General features: G+C 44.5%; 1 protein-coding gene across 3 annotated transcripts in view; it reads right to left on the bottom strand.

Moving 5' to 3' along the window:
• LOC144150227 (peptidase M20 domain-containing protein 2-like) overlaps window positions 1–25,202 on the bottom strand; it is a 40,607-nt gene extending 15,405 nt beyond the window's left edge. The window contains exons 1-4 of one of the 3 annotated variants that reach the window (XM_077682081.1): window positions 25,077–25,202; window positions 16,107–16,155; window positions 6,446–6,802; window positions 3,995–4,140 (exon numbers count right to left, since the gene is read on the bottom strand). In XM_077682081.1, coding sequence (XP_077538207.1) covers window positions 3,995–4,140; window positions 6,446–6,695 — 396 coding nt within the window. In that variant the 5' untranslated portion in view covers window positions 6,696–6,802; window positions 16,107–16,155; window positions 25,077–25,202. Of the gene's footprint in view, window positions 1–3,994; window positions 4,141–6,445; window positions 6,803–16,106; window positions 16,223–25,076 lie in introns of those variants that run through there. The other 2 variants (XM_077682083.1, XM_077682082.1) reach the window with 2 other exon arrangements.
• Window positions 25,203–25,460: the final 258 nt, after the last annotated feature.

The raw sequence follows: 25,460 nt of genomic DNA, 5'->3' as shown, positions 1-25,460 counted from the left end.
CATCGATTTCAAGTAATCCATAATCAGTAGAAGTGCGACTTGCACCACCACTATTTCAGAGTGGATGCGCACAGCAAAGAAGCATTGCTACGCCGGCACTTCATTATTACCTTCTGAATATTTCACTTTTATTCGCAGGAGTTTGGCTGAACAGTGTTGACAGTTTTGGGTAGCCCGATCGGCACGGGAGAACGAAAGATTGCTATGTACAAAAAATTGATTATTTATGAGTCTTATTAGGGAAGGAAAAACACGCATTGAATTAGGCACTAACTGCATTTAGCGAATCTTCTCATTTAAACTTGATGTTGTGAAGATCTTCTTTCAAAAATGCCAAAATGAACTCTTTTCTCTAGAGAAATTTGTCTGGAGGCGGTATTGAGGTGGTCTGACCTAGTTAAATTAAATTAATAAATGGTTTGGTGAAGGAGTAACATAGCCAATCTTACGGCGCGGCTATTCTTGGAACACAGTTGATAAAAGAGGACGTAGACTTTCATTTCGGTTTTTTGAGTTGCATAAAATCGCGTTTAGTGTATTACCGAGCACGTTGCTTAGAAATTACGGGGGAAAGTACCCGTTTCACCACTATTAAACTCCGGAAAAGCATGCCTTTTACTCCAAAATCACCAATTTTGTGAACTGTATGTAAAACAGCAATTACGGTAATTCTCTCAGGGCGCACTCAAATGCTTTTTGTTCTTTTTCTTAACCTGTGTATTTACTCTCATCGGTACTTTGGTGTAAAACAAAAAAAAAGACACCGTGCAATGGTTTTGCCTGTTGAAGAAAGCATTTCGTAGTAGTTGGTGGGTTAGTAGGTATCGGGAATTCACTTGATGGACTGGCAAATCTAATTTTTTATATGTTTATTGTTCAAAGGATCGAATTTGTTTCGATAAGTATGTGCGAATAACTTTTTTCGTTTGCTGCAATTACGTTTTTTAATAGCAATGAGCAACCTGGGGCCTGCTTCAGCATTTTGGGTCTGAGACCCTTGTCTGTATATCCTCGTGTATGCAATTTTTTTTAACTCAAGTAACCTTTCATCCTTTGAAAATAATCCGGCAGAGTATCGAAGACCCCGGTATTCCTTGACACATGAGGTTTATCGCGTACCCAAGGTTTCTGTGCTGATGGCTCTTTCGGATGTTAGCATTTGATGAAGCTAACGTTTGGCTTGGTACCGGGTTTGTGCACGGTACAGGAAGGTAAGCAAGTCGGGTTGTTAAGTAAATCAATTTTTTCCTATCGGTTTCAAACATCACTCTAAATGACCGGTTCAAATAACTGAACATTTTGTACGTACTATCAGAGCGTCCTTAACCGCAAAATGTGGCGCGAAAGGAACGTTGTAGGAGCAGTTGCCACTGGCTTCCGGGGAAAAATGGCCATAGGTTTTCTTTGAGAATTTGTGTAGGTAAATAATGTACTCGGGATAGTAGTCCCGCAGTTAATATGAAAAATTTGACGTAACAAGCCTTATTTGGTGCTAATACTGACGTGGGCTGCTCAAAAGTATTTTTTGCCAGGTTGACGCAGACAATTTTGAACTCTCAATATTGAGCAATTAAATTTTGTTTGGAAGGGGTATTTTCCGCAAGCCCCGATTAACTGAAAATAGACCACCCGGACGTGGAGCAGCGCAAGCACTTTGGGAGGTCGGTTTGTGTGCATGTTTTCTCCGCGTGTCATTGGTAAGAGGTCTAGCAATTGCAAAAGCGGAACGAATGAAATGAAAGTAAAATATACATTTTTAAAACAGCTCAATAAACAAATTAATTACGGGTAAATTTAGCGAAAAATGAGCACAAGCCATTTTCTTTACTTTTCAGATTAGGCACCCTCAATTGTAGGCTAACCTGATCTCTAGGCAGACGATCCTGTACTCTGACGGAGAGCTTCAGTACGAACGCTACTCCGTTTCCTTCTCCGTCGCGGTTTCTTGACGTGGGTTCCGTGACGGAGAAGGTGACGGTTGTGTGAATGAGGGCTAAGACTGTGAATAAGACTACTCGGACCAGGCTTATTCACAGTTGTATCCCAATATTATTTAGAGCCTTATTCGCTGTCTTATAAGTTTATGGAAAGTATCTTATAGACTAGGGAACATAAGTCCCCGAAAAAGACTCCCAATAAGATTAAACTAGGAATAAGACTGTCTTACTGGTCTTCGACGAAGCGGGCACAGGGCCCGCTTGCACGAACAAACATGCTCATTTACAGTCTTATTCACAGTCTAGTCTTATTCACGGACTTCAATAAGTCCGCGAATAAGATTAGACTAGTTCTCATGCTCGAAAGTACTCAGGCCAGGCTACAGAGCGGTCTTATTGAAGACTATAGGGACAGCCGGCACCTAGACGAGCACGAGAGAGCCCCCTACCGAAAAGCGGGGAATACGCCGCAAAACTGCTAGTTGCCGTCACCGGTGTTGGGAAGCGTTTACTTCGGAGCATGATTGGATAAATTGAAGAAATCCTGACCTTCAGGCGGCGTATTTGGACCTTGTCACAGATAGGTTACAATGATCCGCCATTTTTGGTATGCACTCATGCGGCTGGGCCTCGGCCCGGCCGCTCGGCCGCTTAAGCGAAGCCTTAAACAAAGATCGTCTGCTACTAAGCGTGGGGCCGAGATACCCACTGGGATCACTCGAAAAGCATTCACTTTGTCTCACGTTGTCGGAACAGTACTTGTGCTTTTCATCTCGCCGTGAATTAGACATTTGCGAATTTGCTTCAGGTTTATCGTCGTCCACTCGGATGCAACGAGAACACCAGCGGCTCACGTGACGGGAGCTGAGACGCGATCGCAATAACCCTCTGCCTAGGTGGTAGCTCGCTCTCCGAGGGCTCCAGCTGTAAACAATCGCTCTGTAGAATATAGAACATAGCCAAATGTTGATATCATACATGCTATTAATCTCAAAAGATACCGACTGCTGAAGCAGAATGCGCAATGAAAGTACAAAGCAAAACAATCAAGATCCGTGACCGCCGCTTTCGAAGGGACTGATGGAAGGGCGGGAAGTCTGCGCAGCTTTTCTTTGAAAACGCTATTTTATTTAACGCTCTCGGGCAGAGGTATAACAAGCTGTAAATATATTGATGTTTTGTGAAGAATATTTATGACGTTGAAGCTCTATTGTGAATGCTATTAGTTGTTTCTGAGTAAAGGGGCATGATTTTATAAAAAAATATGTTTGTTCCGCCACTAACGTGCCGCCTTTTCGTAGCCACTGCTGTGACAGCCGACGTAGCAGACAATGACACGTTCACACCGCGCGCTCGGCAGCCCGATGTCTGCTCGGAAAAAATATCCGACCGCAGAAGATCATTCCAGTCCATCTTTGTTTGACGTGAGGGAGAAATAAAGCCGCGCTACCCGGAATATACAAAAAAAACGGCCATACCGCACAGCGAAAGTTGAAAACGGTGGTTGACTGCAGCCGTCGCTTGTACCTAAAATTAGGTAGGCTTCGCAGCTTCCTGTGCCGGCGTTGTCTGGCACTTGCCACCCGCTCTCCCTACGGAGTTCCCAACGGCGCCGATCTCCGCGGAACAGGCATTTATTTGTTCCAGGCAGACGGTAAAGGGGCCACCGCGTTGCATCGTTCGCCACTTCTAAGGTTTCTGCACTCGTTTTCACGGTATGGATGTCGATCTTTACGATGAAATGACCGCCACGTCAGTCAAAATAAAACTGTTAATAAGACTGCTCAGAGCAGGCTTATTCCAAGTCGAGTCTTATTGCGTTCTTATTTAGGGTCTTATTCGCTGTCTAATAAGTTTCCGGAAATAGTCTTATAGGCTATGGAACCCAACACCCCGAATGAGACTGCCAATAAGATTAGACTGCGAATAAGACTGTCTTATTGCGCTTCCAGCAAGCGGGCCCTGGTGTTTGAGATATTGAATACGATACCATAAACACACCCAAGCAATCAGCCTCTTACACAACCACAAACGTTTTTTTTTTTGTTTCAGCTTACCTTACCGCGCACGTTCTTGTATTTTGTCATTGCCTCTTTGACCGCAAGAGCTGCGCCTATGGACGCCTCGGCGATCAGGTTGTGACCGCAACCATGGCCAATGTCCGGCAGAGCGTCATATTCACACATCAAGGCGATACAGGGTCCTGCATGGATTTACGCGCACATCATACAAACATGTTTGTTAGTAAGAAGACCTGAACACCAAAATCTATTCCCAACACGCATTTCAAAGTTTGGCAGCCCCAACATGAGACACGTTATTTAGGGTGTGTTTTTAAATTAAAATAATAAGTAACAATTGTTGAGCCTATTGCAAGTGAAGCTTTTATATTCCTGTTTGGCGTGTAGAGTTTTGTACCGGTATTACCGGGGATAAACGGTCGCTGAAGTGACGCGACGTCACAGATGTTGCAGCTGCAGCTAGCACGTTTTCTTTATTCGGTTGGACTTCCTGCAGTTCCGCTTGTAATCTAGTTATGCAAGGTTGCAACGTGTTTGGTTAAGTACTTGTGAAGGTTCTGGTATTTTGCAAAAAGGGTTTTATTACCCATGCTTTTTATCATAAAATACAGGTATGCAGAGATATAACAATATAAAAGATTTTTTTTTGAAATACAGCAAAGTTTTGAACGTGTTGCGGAGCCGCGAGGAAGAAATGCAACCGGTCCTCTCTATACATGACGGCAGGTTCGTTGAAGCACGGTATACCTAAACTTAGAGACCAAATTTTGTGTGGGTAGGTATTGTTATGAAACTTGAGGTTTTCGCAAGCCACACCGCCGTTCCTTTGGAATGTGCAATAGACGTACGTGCTGTGAAAGTTGCACTCAGGACGCCATTGGTCCCGCTTCAAGAGAGGCATTGTTCGCGGCGCCGAGAATACATAGGCATTTGAAAAGTGGTGCAATCTCATCAGGCAGAATTTAGTTGCAATCAATCCAAGGAAGTCTCTGTGTCCACTGCGACAATTTCAATTTTTCGAAGGTTGAGTAACGTGATACTGATATGAGCGGCGTAAAAATATAGCAGAAATACCGGCTTGCTATATTCACTTTGAGATTAAATCGATTTTATACAAAGAACCGCTGAACAAACTGAAGTCTTCGGGGCAAAACGTTTCTACAGCTTGCTTCGTTTTAAAAGCGGGGACGTGAGTATTTCAAAATAGTGAAACTAAGTGTGTGTTTTATACCTGGAAGTTTTAAACAATTGCATCGCTTGTATAAGAGAGTTTGTAAATATTTTTTGAGAGATTGTAAGAGGTTTGTAGGTATAGGCTTCAGCACAAAGCTGGAGTTCTTGCATGTGTGTTTTTTTATTTATACTGGAAGAGCCACACCTAACCAAAATTTGTAGTCAACAATCTTGCATTATATAAACGTACGGAAGTCCCTATGAAGAATGAATGTGCCGGAACAAAGTCCCATCTTGAATTTCCTTCATTATGAGTACGTTTTTGCTTAATAGGAAATTGAACGAACATTTGACCATAGAATGAATTCGGAACTGTGCTTACTCAACAATACATTTGGTAGAAAGTTCAAAATACACGCACTTGTTTTAGCTCCTTGAGATTATTAGAGATATTTGCAAAAAAAAAAATGAACCGGTTCAGTTGGTTTCTGCAATAATTTTTTAAATGGTGGTTTTGACGCCTGATTTATTTGTTCGATACCTGTTATATAGATATTACGCGGCTGACTACGGGGTTTTATAAGATTAGTTACTTCTTCCATCACAAAGCAAATGCGCACAGTTGCAGAAAAAGCACCGTATGGTTTTTGCAAGATGGCTTCACTTGTGCTGAGCTGCCTGAACTGTTTTAAAGAGTATTCTCATGAAATTATGTGTTAATTCTGTCCGCTTGCGAATAAAAGAATGCCACGCCTGTAATGCGTTCTTGTAAGCGTCTACGCATCTGCTACTTAATTTTATTTATTTATTTATTTATTTATTTATTTATTTATTTACTTATTTATTTATTTATTTATTTATTTATTTATTTATTATAATGCCAAGGCCAATAGAACATAACAGAAAGTAAAGGTAGAATTGTATTGATACTCTTAGTTACCCACAAAAGGTAGAAAAGAATTTTTAACTTACAGAAAACACAGATCACGCATACTGACAAACAGCTCAATTGCAGACAATTAAGACGAATATTTTTCCTGGTAATTTAAACTGATATGCTGGTCGTTTGTTTTTGTTCTTGTTATAAACGCAAACAATTTAACAAAAATCGAGCCCCTTTTCGAACAGCATGACGTAGACAAATTAGTTACATGCAAGGTTCGGCTCTTGTGGCCAGGATATTAGGCGTGGTGCTTTGGAAAAGTTCCTCTCCTTATTTTATTCCACCAGAACAGCTTACACATAGAATTTAGGCATGTTACCTAGTAAGTCATGGGTAGCAATATTTACTCTCACGTATCAGACGTGACATACCCCACATAGCGTTGAACGTACCGTCAAATCCACCGGGTGCTTGAAACTCCGCTCGGAATGCCGTATCTAGAAGGTATCGACGCTCCACGGTGAAACCACGTCGCTCTAGAAAGGCCGTCAGAAGATTGTGTGCTTTCGTCTCTTGTAGGGCAAGCTCCGGATGTGACCACAAAAAGCAACTTAGCTCTGCCAGCTCGGCAGAGTTCAACTCCATCACCTCGTGGACGACGTCTTTAAGGTCTGAAGCCATTGTTCTCCAGGAGACAAAACTTGTGCGAAGCAATGAAGGTCCGTTTGTGTCCGAGGCTGTTGTACTTTTTTCGCAGGTGTTTCTTCAACACCCCAAGACGGAAGGTGCTGAAACGTGAAAAAAGGACAAGCTTTGCAAGATCCGTAAGACTTCCAGATAGCCCTTATCGCGGTGTTTTGGAGTAAGCCGGGGCATCCTGAAGACTTCGGTCTGCAGTTTTAAGTAGAGCGTCTGGAACTGAAGCCATAAATAGCATTTGCTTGGTAAAGCTGTGTGTTTCAGGTGGCTTGTGAGGTTCTTTGATTTTCCGAGGAGTACATTTCTGCCCGGAAAATATATACCCAAAGAGAGCCAAAGCAACATTTGTCCCAAAATTGCGGTACGTTTGGCGAAACCTTCCGTCTTGGCTGTGTCAAACATATTCTTTGGTGTAGTTACGACTGGAAATTAACGAATGTAAATATATGGCTTAGACAAAATGTTTAACACCTAGAAAATATGTAGAATAAAATAGATGATTTTCTAACGCCGCACTAGGAGTGAGGCGTGACCTGTTCGAATAATGGAAGAACAGGCAGCTGGTAGAGAATATTACATCAAAAATTGTCGAACAGCGCCACGTTTGACCAGAAGAACAAGTTTTGAAACAAACGCTACATAAATAAGCATAAAGAGACAAATTTTTTTTGTGCACCTGCTTATGTGTTGTACACATGTTTTTTGGGGGATAGAGGCTACAAAAAGTGTGTTTAATTACTTGTTTACAATGTTTATCCGATGATTCATTATTTCAACAATGTGACAGATACGTCTCCGGCTAGCAAACCATACGGCTTTCTATGACATATGTCCAGAAATGGTCGCGTTTTATCAGCCACCTACGTTTACAATTTATGCGCGATTTTCATGGCAGTGCACCCATATTATTTTCAGTTCAGAAAAGTTCAGTCTCTCTTAAAAAATTTAAAAGTGCATTGCATTGTTATTGTTATTACAGAAAAAGTAACTAAAATGTTTTGTAGCAAACGCTTTATGTTATTCAGCATAATCGGTCACTGGGTGCGGAAAACAGCCAACATTCTTTCTCTACTTCTATGTAGTGCTGAATTATCGCCGCGGAAGAACTTCTGTTTAAGTAGACAACTGTAACCAATTCTGTGTGCGAATTACTGCGCACATGGAAGCGCGCCCTATTTTGCCCTCGTAACCCACGACCATTCATGATCTCTGTCAGCGAAATTTAGGTTTCTTGCCCGGTGTCTCTGCGTTACAGACGCCGTTAGTGGGATCACTTAAGCATTGCTTTAAAATGCTCCAACCCTGTTTTGCGATACTGCAAAGGCAGTCGAAACATACCCCGTATCGACAATAGAGCTGCGACTTTCACCACAAGCACAGAGTTCTGGACCAGATCCTTTCCTTAAAATAGCTCAAACGTGAATCCAACACGGGCCAATTTTATTTCATAGCAAGTAAAAAAACAAACATGTCAGTACTTCGAATGACATGCAAATGCACAGTACTAAAATCTCCGATAACAAATAAACCCTGGTAAACTTACTCTAAATGTGTATGTTGGGTGTGTACGTCCGGGAGATGAAATAAAATCAAGCAGTTATTTATTTTCACATAAATTAAACGCCGCTACCAATAGTTGTTCATTGGTTGTTTTATACGATGTGTATCAAATGTTTATGTAGGCTCTACGACGTTCACAATGATGAAGTGTGGTAGAGGAATCAGTGGTTTGAAAATGGTTTGCCAGCACAAACTTCTCGTACCCGAAAATCTCGTTTCCGTTATCACGCGCCCATCATACGCCATACATCTTTAACATCACCTGGTTGTGCATCCTCGGTGACTTGGTTATAATGGGAAACACGTTCACCATCAAAGCTGGGCAAGTAACTGAATATTTACCTTTCCATGTTTTAGCGTGCATTTTTAGAAGTTTAGTTTAAAAAGGGCAAATATTGATTACCATCATCATCATCATCATCACTCACGGGCCTATGTACGATCACTACTGGGCAAAGGCCTCTAACATTAATCTCAAATTTTCCCGGTCCTGCACTAACTGCGACCAATTAGTCCCCACAAACTTGATCTCATCCGCCAACCTAACGTTCTGCCTCCACCTTCCACACCCCGCAACGCTTGCCTTCTCTAGGGATCCACTCTGTTACCCTTACTGTTCAAGGGTTATCTTGCCTTATCATTACATGCCCTGCCCACATCCATTTCTGCTTCATCATTTCTACTGATATGTCCCTAACACGCGTTTGTTCCCTGACCCACTCCGCTCTCTTCTTGTCCCTTAATTACACCTACAATCTTCCGTTACATTGCGCGCTTAGTCGTCCTCAATTTATGTTGAACCCTCTTTGCAAGCCTCCAAGTTTCTGCCCCGTAGGTAACTACCGGTAAGATGCAGGTGTCATTCACCTTCTTTTTCAGGGACAATGGTAGGCTGCCATTCATTATCTGAGAATGCCTGAAGAATGCACACCACCCCATTCGTATCATTCGAAATATCTCTGCCTTATGGTTGGGAACCAGGGCCACAACTTGGCCTAAGTAGATAGATTTGCTTACTACTTCTACCGCCTCGCCAATTATCTTCAACCGCTGTGCTGTCCGGAGGTTAATGATCATTACTTTAGTTTTCTTCATATTAAGTTTCGGGCCCACGGTTCTACCCTGTTTGTCCAGTGCGGTAAGCATGCTTTGAAATTCCTCCCCTGAGTCACGGGGCGGCCTCTCTCGCATCCACCGTGGTCCCACGTAATTCGCGCCAGCAGCGCCAAATCCTCCCCTAGTAGTACGCGGCCTCTGAGAAACGTTGCATTAATCGCCATGGCAACGAGTGGCGAGGGGGGAAAGGGTGTTTGCTGACGTCGCGGACGCTGCTGACGTCATTTATCCCGCGGCAGCCAGGCCGTGCCGCCGCGCGCCAGCCCCTGAAACCGACGCTCCTCCAACTTTCGCGTCTGCCGCCGGTCGCTGCCTCATGGGCCGCTCGGCAATGGCACCAGGCGCGAAAGTTGGACGAGCGGCGCCGATGACTCGAAATGGCTGCCGCCCGTCGTTTGTTATGTGTGCAGTAACGTGTTTAATAATTGAAAGAAGAAAACATGTAGGTAATAGTACGTTTTCTGGTGTCGAATTGTTGTCTTTGTGGCGATAATAATTGGAGTGTTACACAAACATTATTTTTGCTATGCATTTATTCAAAATTCATATGAGGACGTCTTTGATTCGAAGTCATGAAAACACATGTACTACACCCATATATTGCGCATACATTTTATGTATACAGTATTGGACTAAGCAAAATATGACATATGCAAATTTAGGCATACAATATAGTACAATAGGGAAAAAACGTGCTACATACACATTTACAATAACACGGTTAGGCGGGCTAGTTGGTATTCTGAATTCATGGCTGTAACTTTTCCGCAACTTTACACGGTGACAGGTACAGGTCTTCGAGTCCCTTTTTGTATCGGTCTCCGTCTAAAGTTGCGCGAAAGTTACAGCCATGAATACACATTTAGGTACACAATACTTGATTACGAAAGAAGAACTTCGAAAGTTCTAGTCCCTACACAGATTTTTTTTTCGCGCACACCTCGGCGGGAGAAGAAATGAACTTGAAAGTTCCACTCAATGTATACTTATTTCTTGGGCTCACCTCGAGACAGGAATGTTTTTTAGACATTAAAAAAATTCGTTTCAGTTCAGAGACACAATAATTGGGAATCTATATGTTAAAAGAAAGCACGCACACGTATGCTTCAAGCCCTGCCTTTCGGGCGAGTTAACGCAAACTCTGAAAGAAAGCGTTGACCCGGCCATTAACCTGCATACACTTCCGAGAAATCATGTTCACACCAACAAAATGCAGCCATAAAAAACTGTTGCAACACAATGACCGCACTGTAGACACTCTTTGCTGGATTATATCTACGTACAAAAACAATGCCCAACCATGTGCACGTCGTAGAACACAGAACACAAATCGAACGCACCCGTCTTTTCTTTTAATGGCGCGTGAATTAACAGTCTGCTTACCGGGGGTGGGAGGAAAAGCGGGGGGGAGAAGACACCCAGAAAAAAAAGTAGCTTTCCTGTATTTTAAGCCGCAGATATCGGCCAGGTTGTTACAAGCTACCCTCTAACTCGTGTCTGGGCAGCGCCTTTTATCTCATCCTGTCCGATACGGCATGACCATTCTAACTTCAGAACTATGGAACACAAAACCCATTCGCGATAAGATGACAAGGCGCGGGCGCGCAGTTTAGATTGAACAGCAAAGCCGGCAATGCTACTTGGTTTTATTTATTTTTTAATGAGCGAAACGCTTGCAATGGCGGCTGCAGACAACGCATGTATTTCGGTTCGGCCTTCCACTGCTTCATGTGAAAATCGACTTGCATTAAACACCGCGGAGTTACGTCAGATTTTTCGGAGCTCTGAAGCAACGCTTGGCAGTAGTTCCGCCGCAAATATACGTTTTGGAGCAAGACGGGGGAGGAAAAAATGCTTATGGCGCAGCACCTCCACGCCATCAATCGATGTGGTAGTATGTACGCCATGAAAGGCAAGAACCGCGTACAGTTGAGCTTGCCTTCTTTGTGAGCAGGTGCGTCGTGATGACATTGGATGGATTGAGGAGAGTCACCGGAGGAAACGTCCAATGCAGTCGCAAACCGTCCTCGACTTGGGGCCCAAACCTAGACTCATACCTGCTGCACGAAACAACAAAAAATACCTTGATAAGTATACTGAATCGACGTTCCAGCAGTTACTAAGCCAATCATCAAAAAACGGCAATGCCACCACAAATTGTTCTTGCGAGCTAGTGTGTGCGTGCCAAAGACGCGTTTACTTCTACTAAAACTTTGCGTACCTGCACAGCTGGGATATATTTGCACATTAGTTTCCACTCCAAGACGAGTGACATGTCTCATTAACTTCACGTTACATGCGCGAATTATTTTGAAAGCAGAAGAGTGCAATCAGTCGGCTTTTAAGGAATTCACTATAACTTGTACAAAGCTAATTTGCTTACCTGTCGTCTTTGGCGAAGGCGAGAAACTTCGTGGAACTGTACCGCCCTGTGTTGCAGCACCACAGAGCTGCGCAGGAGTGGTAACACTCCTTCCTCCGCTGCCCCAGATTTAGAATACATTCGAATGTATTTTATAATGCAGCGAAACTTTCCGCCCGTCGAAGCGTTTAGGCAACCCCCGCAACCCTTCGCACGCCGGCTCGCTCACGCACGTACCGAACTGGCCCGCCGTGCGCGCCGAGAGAAAGAAAAAAAAATTGCCGCGGGTGAGCTGTTGCGCATGCGTGAGGAGGCGCGGAAGCGTTGACGGTGTGGAAAGAAAGAAACACTGAGGGAAAGGGAAGGGCCACGCCGCAGCACCGTGCCGCTAGGATCGCCACAATTTCGGAAACCGAAACTAGCCAAAGTCGCCGACCAGTGCCTGAGTTTCTTAACAAGGCAACGTCATCAGCAAACCTGAGGTTACTCAGGTATTCTCCACTAACCGTTACTCCCACCTGATCCCAATTCTATTTTCTGAACGCTTCTTGTAAACATGCTGTGAATTAACATCGGAGAGATTGTGTCTCATTGTCTGACGCCCTCCTTTATAGGTATTTTACTGCTCTCCTAATGGAGGATGATTATAGCTGTGGACCCACTGTAAATATTCTCTAGTATTCTTGCATAATGCTCGTCTACACCCTGATTCCGTAGTGCCTAAATGAATCCTCAGGATTCGACCGAGTCAAATCTTTTCTCATAGTCTATGGAGGCTATATATGGCGGTACAGTATACACCCAGGGTACTTCTCTATCATCTGATTAATCGTGTGAAAATGGTCTATTGTTGAATAGCCTTTACGAAACCCTGCTTTTTTGTTAGGTTGACTGAAATCTAAGGTGGGAGAAATTCTGCTACCGCTTATTTTGGTAAGTATACCTTGTAGACGACAGACGGTAAGCTGATCGGCCCGTTATTTTTCATGTCCATCATGTTGCCTTTCTTATAGTTTATGATCATGTTTCCGTTCTTCCAAGATTCCGGTACACTCGCGGTCATTAGGCATTGCGGGTACAGGTTTTCCAGTTTTGCTAGTACAATGTGCCCGCCATACTTCAAGAGGTCTGCTGTTACCTGATCTTCACCAGGTGCTTTGCGCCCTTTCATTTCTTTCAAAGTCTTCCTTACTTTTTCTGTAGTTATTGGTGGGATGTTCATCTCCTCTGAACTACTTTCTCGTTCGGCATTATCCTGGATGTCCCGGCTACTGTAGATATCTCTATAGAACTCCTCGGCTTCTATGACTATACTATCCCAATTTGTTAGGCCATTGCCTTGCTTGTCTTTCAGTGGATACATCTGATTTTTCCCCACGCCTAGATGCCTCTTCACTGCTTTATGACTGCCTCCGTTCTCTACAGCGTATTCGATCCTCTCCATATTATACTTCCGTATGTCAGCTGTGTTACGCTTACTGATTAACTGCGAAAGCTCCGCTGGTTGTATTCGGTCAGCTGGGGTGGAGATTGTAATACTTTGCTGTTTTCTAATTAGATATTTCGTTTTCCGGGAAAGTTTACCAGTATCCTGTTTAGCCATTGTGCCCCTGACTTCTACTGCACACTCCGTGATAATGCGTGCAAGGTTGTCCCTGGCTTCCCGCATGGTAAACTCTGCTTCCCCGGTAAGAGCTGAATATCGATACTGTACCGCGATCCTAAACTTTCCAACTTTACATCTTACTGTTACCTCATCGATCGGCTTCTTTCGTACTAGCTTGTTACGGTCCTTCCTCAAACCTAGCCTAATTCGACATCTTACCATATGGCGGACACTGCACTTTACCCTTCCAAGCACTCCCACATCCGTCACGACACCAGGGTTATCCCATAATAGGAAGTTTATTTAATTTCTTTGCTTATTTCTTTTTCATTTTTATTGACGTCCTGTAGATTCAAAAGAGAAGTTTGTGGGTGTAGGTATCTCCTATCGCTTAGGCCATAAACACTCAAGAGTGATCAAATTTCATATCAATTTAACCTGTATTGTTCGTCGCTGGTAGGTGCGGTGCCAAAATATTCGCTCTCCTTCCGCGCTCGAAGGCTCTAATGGCGTGTCATTTACTGTTTAATATTTTTGTTAATGCGCAGGGAAGCGGTTGTTTTCTTCGCAATTCATCGCTATAGTTTTTCGTACACTTTTTTTTAAATTACTTTCTTAAATATGAGTATCTTTGATGGCTTTGTTTATTTAAAAATAAAATTTGATCACCAAAACTATGGCACGAAATGTAATTTCCAAAGTAGTAGTCTATATTCTATGAGCAAAGGAGCTTGGTATTAGTGACTTGATGGGGTCTAAGCGTATGTGACGTAGAGTAAACGCCTGTTTGGCGTTCGAACCGTTGTGTTTGCAAAAAGTATTATTGCCGTTTTTAGCGGTGTGTTATTTTATGCAAAAAGAACGTCATGGTGAAGATGTTTGTCCGCAAATACATTTCACCCTCTATACATGTCCACGTCAGGTGTGCCGTCGGAACAGGCTTTCTGGTGTTGAAGATACAGATTTCACAGTTTTCGGTTCTAACTTTTGTACCAAACGGCGGAACATTAATGCAGTGGTGTTATGAAACTATGCTTTCTAAGAAGTTACTTATTAGACACTGTTGTGGAATGAAATGTATCTGTGAATTTGTTTTCCTAACACGCCGGTACTTCGCGCTTGAAAGGTTAAATAAACAGAGGAACCTGAAATAATAGTGTCATATATTCGGTTTATGAACAGCTGAGCAGCAATTCATGAAAGCTACTGCCATAGCTTTTTCTTCTAACAAGAGGTTTTCTTTGTTTAAATGGAAAGATTCGGTTCAGTGTCTATAATTCAAGCTTAAGATTACGCGTTACTATTCCTGCAGAAGAATTTCATTAATGCCGCTTGCAATAAATAGTTATTATCAATGGTGATTCTGTATTATTAGCGGTTCAAAGCAGTATCATCCGCGTGTAGATTCCCTAGATTTCTTCTGAAGGCTGCAATGAAGAAAAGTCCCTGCTTCTTCCCATACGAAAAATATAAGTAATGCAGGAGCATCTATCCCATTTAGAACTTTTCCCGGGCAGTAGTAATAGTTGCGCTATGAAATTCAAGCTTGCGATGCCTCGCTTAGGGCGCATGTAGCATCAGGCAACTGCAGGGCAGGAAAGCCAACTTGTTTTCACAGTGATGATGACCGTAGTTGAATTGAAAAAAAAACACGATTCCTAAACTGGGAATCGTACCTGGGTCTCTCACGCTATGAAGCAGAGGTGTACCATAATACGCCAGTCTGACATGCTTGGAGCAGCGTGGATAAGAAAATGAGTACACGGATGAGAAAAATTAGACTAAGACATTGTCAGCACGGCCCTCTTTACCACGAAGCAAAATGGAGAGACGAACTAGGTGGTGAACATCCATGAGTGAAACTTAAGTGACACAGGGACGAGAAAGGGAAACGACACCAGCGCTTACCCTCAACTGAAAGTTTCATTAAAATCGAAAACACATATATACCCTCCCAGGACCCAACAATCACGCGCGCGTGATCGTCGCACATGCGTACAGTCGTACATGAGAACAACCGCCCTTTTTTCCTGTCTTCTCTTTTCATTTTTTTCCTCTTCTATCCCTTCAGGAAAAACACTTCTTTGGAATGCTCAGTTACGGGTGACTTATACAATCAGAACAACCAATACGGATATGGAAGGCTTCGGCAAATTCCCTGCTAGCACGGTCTATTTGTTTAAAAAGCATTTGCGTGTCTGTGAAGCATTGCTTAAAGCCGCAGTCTTAAGGAGATTCTACTTCTCCAAAAGAGGACAAAGGAAAGGGGGCGGTTAACCTTATGTATGGCAGTACGCATGTGCGACAGTCACGCGTGCCGGATTGTTGGCACTTGGCAGGCTACATATGTGCTTTCAATTTTTAACAAAACTTCAGTTGATGGTAAGCGCTTGTGTCATTTTTATTACTTTCCCTGTGTACGTTAGCACTTCAGTTTTAATAATGGATGCTTAACCAGCCCGATTGCTGAGCGCGAACCTTTTTTTCAGGAGGATTCACTGCCAAAACTGATCAAGCAAAAGTCCAAAGCCCCTGCGAGTCAAATGTGAACTTGGCCAAAAACAGGAAATTCATCACGAGGCAGCGTCGCGTTGAACCATCGACATCGTTAGACGCAGGGATGCGTGGTTTACCAGAAGTTCTCTAAATGCTACCAAAGAAAAATGTATGAAATTGCGCCTCCTTATCAAATGAATAAATGCATCAACTAATGCCTGATAACTTGGTATGACAAGATTCAGATACTTACGATTGATTTGGGCCCTGGAGTTGTCCGGCTTGCTGGTCGTTTGTGTTCTCTTTATGAGTAAAAACAAACCAAATAGGGTTATAAGTACCTTGGCTACACGCGTTTTACTAAGAATTGCTACACGTCACAACGGCCATTTGCTTTCGGGTAATCTGATGGAGCTGCACGCTAGATGTGTGCCACAGAATAAAGAAGACTTGTGACAAAGTAAATTTTTGTTTCAAAGAGGTACGACCGGGAGACAAGAGCGGACATTTATTCAGATGTTCTGCGAATATCTGCACGCGCTCCCGTCACACTCACTGTCAGCAGAGAAGAGTAGGCAAATACGGCCCGCTAATGGGGTTTTGAGCGTAGGACATGTAGAATTCCGGAGCACCCTCTATAATTGCAACAACCGGACCGCATAACATCATACCTCGTCTTCAGCATTGGAATGCAACTAATGGATGGTTAGCGGCAGCAAAGTGACTGAAGCCGAGGTACAGGTGCTGTCAGAAGTAATTGGTATGCATGTACTGTGACTGAACCTTATCAGGTCTCCGTGCAGCTGCACCGCCACTAAGCGAAATGGACAGAACACACCTGCTTGCATGACGATGGTGGTAGTCGGTATATAGCTGTAAGACTCAATTTATCCTGGCTGCGACGAAATTTCGCATTAAATTGCTGCCGGCGGTCGCGCTGATAGAAGACTTCCCAGAAAAGTATTTTATGAATTGCTACGGCTTATCCTAGACAATCTTGGATGTGCAAAGCAAAAGTTTGCTTGTTTAACCTAGGTTTGACCTTTGATTTACTTGTAATTACTATCCTATTCGTCCAAATCCTGCCTTTCTATACGGTTGCGGTCCCGCTACTGCCGTTTTCACAGCCTAACAATAAGGCGCCGCTGTCGATGGTGCTCAAAGCCTTCAGGTACCGCGCAACGTTAAGAGAAGACGGTGCGGCCTCGCTCCGTTAATGGGAAATCTCCCATGCACGCGGCGAGTCACGTGGTGAGGCGCGAACCAGCTGAGGAGAGAGTATGCGTGGAGCGGAACGCGGTGTCAGGACTGGCGTATGGTTTGTTTTTTATGTATTGTTTGGACAGGCCAATCGGGGGCATAGAGTTTCATCAAAAATACTACAGTAAGGAATCTTACGCTAGAGCCAAACGGCTCACACCCAGGCCATCTGTGTCTTTATGGGTCGTCATTATACCGTGCGCTCGCCTTAGTATCATCATTGGCTGAAGTTGAAGAAATTTATTGGCCGTACATTTAAATACAGTGCATCGAGAACGCATACCAGAGTCTGTTATATAACTTCAAAATATTAAAACGATGATTTAGTTAAAAAATAAAAAAGACTGTTCTTTTTACGGAAAGAGATCCAGAAGGGTTATGCCTAATAGTATAAACTCGCACGAGGTTTTCCCCCGAAACCGCCGTTCCGTACAATGCCCCACGACGGTGTGCACCGAAATGAAGCGTTGACCAATGACTAACAGCGCCGTTTACACCAGTGCCACCTCTCGGGCTATGAGAGCAATTCATCAAATCGTTGACAAGTTCCAATAAACAGCTAAATTGTCACAGCGCTGCTGCAAACTAATATATAATGAAAGCCACCACACAGCGATATCCCCCACGCATGCGGACAACATATTCCTCCTTCTACAAAAAAGCCATAAAAAAACCTCCTGCGAACGTATTCCCCTCTTCGGACAGCCATAACTATGCGAGTGCGCAGTCACGGCCGCTCACTTAGCTACAGCAAAATACGTTTATGGTCGAGGGACTCCTGTGACTGTGCGCGATACCCCATTCGAACAAAACGACTGTAAAGCTCCAATATTTACCTGGACATGGAGCATTTGCAGTAAGCAAAATTACCATATGGCACATATTGTTTGGGCGGTTATATGCAATATGGCCCTTATTAGCAGCCGTTCTGAGCCTGTCGCACCGCCGTCTGAGGAATACGTAAAACTAATTCTTTAAACAATAATATGCACACGTTACCGCCTTACACGAGCGCGTCGAGGCGCCATCGCTGCAGTAGACGGCGCAGGAAGTCGCTGTCTCGGCGTCCTTCACAATGCATCTCGCGATTGCACCCCGGTGCTAAGTTGACTCACTGGGTGCGCGACTGGGCAACCCGAATTTGCCCTGCGGCGGTACGCGCTGCTTTATCCAGGACAAATGCTGCGCTCCGGAGTAGTCAATCGAAGACAATAAGGTGCACTATTGCGGACCGGTGCTCAATAGTGCCGTTTATAATATGCTATAATATTGTGCAGGCCAAGCTGGTAGTTAGCAGCAATCTAAATTTTAGGAGAAACCTATAAAAGACTCATTTTTCAAACAGATCAAATAATGAATTTTGTGAAACGCTGAAAAAGATTTTAACCCCGTACCACTGTAAACAATGTCTTCGCGGTGTTTTCGTTCGTATATTGGACCGTCTTCTACAACTTTTATGGCAGAAATTTACCCACTCAGGCATCACTACCGGCGGTGTTAACATGTGTACTGCTACTGCAAAAAAAAAAAGAAATAGAGAAACGCACTCTCGTTACCACAAAGCATCGTGTTTGCATTGTGTATTTGTACATGTGTAAATATTTATTAATATTCATTCCCAGGCACTCGTCCTTCCACTTCGTTGCTAAAAATCACACCTGTTATAGCACAAACTAATGGAGAGAATTTTAAGTTTCAAAGCGAATCGAGGGAAGCCAAGCGAGCTTTAGCAATTTTGAGCGGACCGGCTACCTCGTAGACAGCAATGCAGAGAAAAAAAATTTGCTCCAATCCACCCACTGAACGTGTTTGGATATAAAAGCTTTAAATGACACCTACAACATTTACCCATACGACATCACTTGAGTTTCACACATGGCTCCACAAAGAGTGAAACCAAAGATTCTGCCAGCCGTTACCGTAAAAACCCGCGTATAATACGAGGCTTTTTTCCAAATATTACTATGTAAATTTTGTGCCTCGTATTATATGTGGATCCCAAAGTTTTCAGCCGGAAATTTGCAGTTTCGGTTTTGGTTTCAGTGGAGGGTGCGCCATCTTGCGGTGGCGTTAGCTGGTTGCCGCTTCTCTGTTCCCTCAGCCGGCGCCATTTTGATTGTTTTGACCACGCGAAGGATCGGCACGTTCACAGCAAGTCTATCACGATGTCGGGTGCACAAGGCAGTATTCGGCTGTAATTAAAAGAATTAAAAGAAAAGTTATTTTATGTGCCGAGACCATCAGGAATTACGCCGCAGGACGGCAGTTCGGCGTCACCGAAGGCAACGTTCGCGGGTGGAGAAAGCAACTGGTGCTTGACTGGATAAAATCTGTGTGGTGTCGGCGGCCTGGAGCACTGTTGGGGGTTCCCGTCAGTGCTCGTGTTGGACGCCTTTCGGTGCCACCTGGCTGATTCCGTGAAGAAGTTGTTGCGCGAACCCCGCACCGAACTCATTGTCATTCCACGAGGAAGGACATCCCGGCTGCAACTGCTAGACGTTTGCATCAACAAGCCTTTCGAAGACTGCATCAGGTCCTGCTACCAAGACTGGATAAGGTCAGGAGACCCGTAAGTGACAGCTACCGGATGGCTGACGCGGGCTTCTCCAGCGGTGCTTTGTGGCTGGATCGTGGATGCGTGGGCCAGCATCCCAGAGGAGCTCGTCAGTCGTTTTTTTTAAGAAATGCGGCATCTCGAACGCCCTTGATGGCACTGAGGACCCCTTTCTGTGGGAAGACATTTCCGACAAGGCGACTTCAGGAGACAGCGGAAGCGAACCTGACGATGACTGAACCGACGTCGGCAGACAGTGCCAGCGAAAACTGAAAATGGCTGAACGGTAACTGCAGTGCAAATAAATGTTTTCTGCGCTCTTTACCTCGCATTATATGCGGATGAAATTTTTTTTCTGATTTGGATGTCTCCGAATTGCACCTCGTATTATACGCGGGTTCGTATTATACGCGGGTTTTTACGGTACCTGGAATTCTCGGGAGCGGGGTACCGAACGCAGAAGCAGCGTCGGCCACGGTCGGGCTGGAGCGGCGGACGCCGCCTCTGTAGGCAGGGCGTGAGTCGGGAGGACTGAAACGCAGAGGGGCGCCTTTCGAAGGGTGAAACAGCGGAACCTAGGTATCCTGATGTGCTGACTTTGGGCTACACCACCGCGCGACAGAAGCGCAGACACCGAAACAATTCGGCATGTGAGATCATTGTTCTCCCGTTTATACCGATTTATTGTAGTTAGTTGTGTAAGTTTGAGAATGGCGAGAAAGCTGAGGGAACGTTTCTCATCGCTATTTATCAGAACCATTGTTCCTTTTGCCTTTTATAATACCTCTTAAAACACAACCGAATCGTTATTCAATAATTTAGAAAACGGAGCCCCATTCGCAGGAAGCAGTTCGCAAAATGGTAGGGTTTGTCTAGAGACCAGATGTCTGCCTGTATGTGGTTTGTGCACCTTGTTTTCCCGCCCTGCAAGCCAATCGTGAACCTATTTATACCGTACGATCCCCTCATTCTGTTGCGTGCAGGGTACGCTGGAGATGCTATCGAACAAGTTAATCAAGTTGTGAGAAAGCAGCGCGCCATATACGTGAAGCTGAGCCAAAACAGGCCTAAAACACCCGTCGCTAAAGCAGACGACAAAGCCGTAGTGCCGCTACTGCTTCCAGTGAGCAGGCACTTCCGCGCGAGGAACGCTGGGTAAATTGACCGCGCTATCTACAGTGTGCTGCGTTTGTGAAACCCTCACCCTCACTCCTCCCCCCCCCCCCTTCCGCTGCTGCCTCCGCCGCGTTTGGAGTTTGTTGTCCCACACGCCACGAAACAACCATTGGCTGGCAGAGGTACAGAGGAGGAGGAATCAATTTTTACTGAGCCCAAGAAATCGGTGGTGCGCGCTGGCCCCAGACGGGGTGGTTCCCTAGTTACGGGACCCATATGTTCCCAGCAGCTCCTGGCCCCTGTCAGTGCGAGCTGAGTCGGCAGGGCGGGGCTGGTCAACAAGGTCTCCCATCGCTCAAGGGGTTGGGGATTGGGGGTGTTGTGGGGAAGGGAAGGAGGGGGGGTCTTGAGTTCTGTACACTCTGCCAAGATGTGTGGCAGGGTGCCTCTCTTTTGCAAAACGGACAGAGCGTATCGTGTTCCGCAGGGTACATGCGGTTCATCAGTACGGGATGCGCAAGCGATCCCGCCTGCGCTCGACGCAGGATCGTCTGTTGCTGCCTAGTCAGTTTGGGGTGCGGTTCCGGCAGTCTGCACCTCTCCTCTCGGTACATCCGGGTAATGTCCCGAAAGCTGGTAACCGGGTGCGGTAGCTCTTCCGGCTCGTTCTCGGCCCGGATTGACATTTCTCGGGCATGGTAGTCGGCGATGGTGTTGCCTGCTACCCGCGAGTGAGCCGGGACCCACACGAGCTCTATGGCTCTTCCCGGTGGCTTGCACTTGGATAGAATGGCTCGGGCCGCAGAAGAGATTACCCTCCTGCGGAAGCTTCCGTACGCTGTCATTGAGTCGGTGACCAGAGGTACAGAGCTTTGCTTTAAAAAGCAAACACACGAAGACGCTTAAGAATCTCATAGACATGCAAGGCAGGAGCTGTGGCCTTCTCATAATGGCGTAAGTGCCCCACGCCGACATGGATTCCCAGTGGCAGCTTTCTCTCTGCTATACATACTCAGAACCTTTATGATCGGCGGAGGTCATTCCACAGTGCTCGCCCCAACGAGTCACGTGATGCCTTATCAATGGTATGGCGCAGATACTCTCAAATGAACGTCAACTTTACCGTGATGGCGGAACCGCTTTACGATAATAGTGAAACATTGCTCTAAAAAGTGCCACAAGTGGTCAATTCATAGAGCCGCTTGTTCAGCAACTGGAATGCGCTGTAATTGCGCGAGAGACGCTCCCTGGTGAGTATCTGCAACCAGCCACATCACTGAGAGGAGTATTCATCAAACAGTGGTCTTGACGACATTAAAATGATGAGTAATAGAACTATACATTCGTTTTCATCCTGGGCAGGTGCACGTGAGAGTTATGCTCCTTTCGGGTACCACGGATGCAACACACGGCCGTCCAAAACGGTTCCGCCGCAGCTCCCAAGATTAAAATAATTCCAAAGGCAGCTATTATAAGGAAAATCCTTAGGCTTACTGAAGCGGCACGTTGTGCTGAGGGCACTTAAACTTTAAGCTTTTTAGAACTTGAAGCAAACATTCAAAAGTTTGAAACCTCCAGAAATAGTCAACTGAAGGCTGCATGGCGGACGTATACATACGCGTGACAAATACACGTGATGTCTGTTGTCCGAAAGAACCCAGCTGTTTGAACCTTGAAGAGGAGCTTACCAGCCCCTTGGTTTTAGTGAAGTGTCATAAAAATTCTGCGTTATTGAATGTTTTACCTCACAGTTTTTCATTCACCGCCAGTTAAGGCGATGGGGAAGTTTGCGGAGAAAAGTTTCTGAAAGCTTCGTCTTGAAAAAGGTAATATATTAAATAGTATTTTAACAATATTGGAAGCAGAACGCTGCTGTAAAACCAGCCGCACTAAATGAACATTGTTGACTGAGGTGCTAGAAAACGACGTAGGATGACTCCAAGTGCCAAAAACGCCGCCAATACAAAACAGCTTACTTCATCTTAGAGCTACATCCCTGTTATAGACGCATGTTGTTTAATTTCTTGACTTCGAAGAACCTGAAATTCAGGCGTTTTTTATCGATGTGTGGGGAAATGTTCACATTTACAGCGAAACAAAGCTGTCCGTGGTCCGAGGTTCGGTTGCACGAAAAGGTCTCTGAGTTGTCAAAATTATGCGGGAGACTTTGATACTGCGAATTTTAATCCCAGAACTGCGCAACCCAAGCAATTGAACTCTGAGAACATAATTTTTGGGTTCAAAACACTGCACTCGGGGATTTCATGGTTACATTTCCTATATTTTATAATAGGGTTTTAGTTTTGTGTCCAAAGTGAAAGTGTTCATTAGTTCAAGTCCGCGATGGCGGCTTGAAGCTAACAGCAATCGGGACTTCGACGTCCCCATAACCTTGATCACATATTTGAGTACGGTTGTATATTATGCAACTTGGGCGCAAGAACGTAATACTGAAGCAGAGCTATTTCGGACCGGAAACTGCCCCATGTCGTGCGTAAGCTTTCGGGAAGACGCTTGCTGCTTTCGCCCAGAAATACATGTACCTTCACATTAGTCAAAAGCAGTTTTGCGTCGACTGACAGCATCTTATCCAACCCGTCGGGATAAATCTTGTTTTCCGGTTCACGTAAATTCTTATATCTGCGGAAACACAATAAAGTGCTTCTTACCCCCAAGTATTCACTAGGGCCCTATCCTTGAAAATTATTTTGGCAGGTTTTGTTCACTCGTAGATATTTGCGGATACATTTCCAATAGGAGCACTGCCTTTGACCAAACACGGTCTCATGAAATCAGACAAAATAAACGCAAGCTTGATTTATCCAAAAGCACTTCATAATCCTTTAAAGTAGAGAAAGCACAATAAAATGCGCAAGAACTATTAACCGATAGCCCTAACATAAATTATGCTCTTTTGGTGTGATCGGCTTTGCGGCACTCGGGGTTGTCGTACGTTGTGTGTTGTGCTTGATTCTTAGTTATGTTTCTCCAGCAACTCTGTACAAAAATTTACATCCACTGTGGTAAATGGTAGTAACCACAACGTTATGTTCCCAGTTTTCTTAAGTTACATTTAGTGATATAATAAGCGTATGAAAGATTCGACGGGACAAAAATATTCGCTACGTAATTTTCCGGAGTCGGAGGAGGCAATAAATACAGTATATTAGGTTAACCTTTTAATGAGGTAGAGTAGGTTTCACGCTCAGGCAAGTGGGCGCTTTTATACCGCTCTAGCTTGCGAGACATTACAAGCAACAGTCAAGTTACTTCCGAAGTTTTATAAACTTGCCACGTAGGAGTAAATCAAGGATTTCGGGGTTTTTCATTGTATAACCGTGAAATGAATAAAACGCTTACTTTAACGGGACAATTCAAATCGATAACCGGTGTTCGATGTTTTATTTCCCGATATACGATTGTTGTAGTCATTTATCATGCAATCGATGCACCCAGTGGTTAACCTACGTACTGAAATATTAAAATAAATTTTAATTTTCCCGCAGCAGCGACACTCACTTTGTTTTGCACCGTTTTTTTTTTTGCGAGCTGAATTGCGTGTTTTTGTGAAAAGGGGCGTGGTTGTTGTGCTTGACAAAAAAGCTTAGAGCTCGTGGTTATGCTGCATTGCCATCACATTTCCTTGATGAAAGGGCTCCAGAAAGTAATATATCTAACTATGATAACTGTTTTGAAACTAGACCGGGTTGCAAGGTAAGACTAACCAGAAAAAGACACCTGATGTTTCCTCGTCAGTTTTGGTTAGGAGAAAGCATGTAGTTTTTTTCCGCCAAAGCTTGTTTCTGAAGGTCCCCCGTATAGCTAACAAGTAAACCTGGTATTTTAAGTCGGTATTCAGCAGTTTCGGTTTTGATTTTCGGTAACAAACTTCACGTTGGCCGCTGCTACGCAGTTAACAAACTTCCTTTTAATTTTCCCTTGCGCCGCAGTCGTAAGCTACTTTTCTTGAAAAAAGCACTCCGCACATCAGTTCACTTCATTCACGCCTTAACCAATACCAGCTCTATCTGAAAATGTAAAGATAACACAAAGTCGTAGGCAATCAGTTCTAACAAAGCAGCGCTTCAAATTAGCCCTGAACGCACCCGTGTTTTCATCGCCCAGTTTCCTTTCCTTAGGAGCATTGAGTTTCTTAGTAACTATACTGGACAGGAAACTGCGCCTCGGAATCCATGTCGTTTTTGGGTGTTATAGGAACATCATTGCATAGGAAGAGCATAGCATTGCTACGTGTATAAGGTACCTGAACTGAGCAAAACACCGGAACGTTACCTGTTTGTTGGTCGCAGCGTTGTCGCCGTAGCCGTGAACCATGCAAGATGTATGATAGCCGAAGCGCGGCGCGTTTGGTGGAACAGCGGGTGATCGTGCATAAGGTCGGCGATACCGGAGGCGAAGGAACCTGCGTCTGCAGCTTTTCCTCTCGCTCATCCGCTATCATCAGGCCGTAGGCCGGTGGATGTGAGTAAGCCATGCGAGGTAACAGATGTTTTGCAGGTGCACGTTTTTTCGAATATTGTACGGGCAAAAAATGTTCATAGCCATTCAGCTATCGTTGCCAGAAGAGGTAAAATGAGTTGAAATTTATCATATTTTGTAGACGTGTCTCCCAGACACCACTCGTTGTGTCAATTTCTTCGACATCGATGACGTCGC

This window comes from Haemaphysalis longicornis, unplaced genomic scaffold, assembly GCF_048455015.1.
Source record: "Haemaphysalis longicornis isolate Haplotype H1 unplaced genomic scaffold, Haemaphysalis longicornis Haplotype H1 scaffold_8, whole genome shotgun sequence".
In the NCBI taxonomy this organism is placed as follows: domain Eukaryota; kingdom Metazoa; phylum Arthropoda; class Arachnida; order Ixodida; family Ixodidae; genus Haemaphysalis; species Haemaphysalis longicornis.
This window is presented reverse-complemented; position numbering and strand designations above follow the sequence as displayed.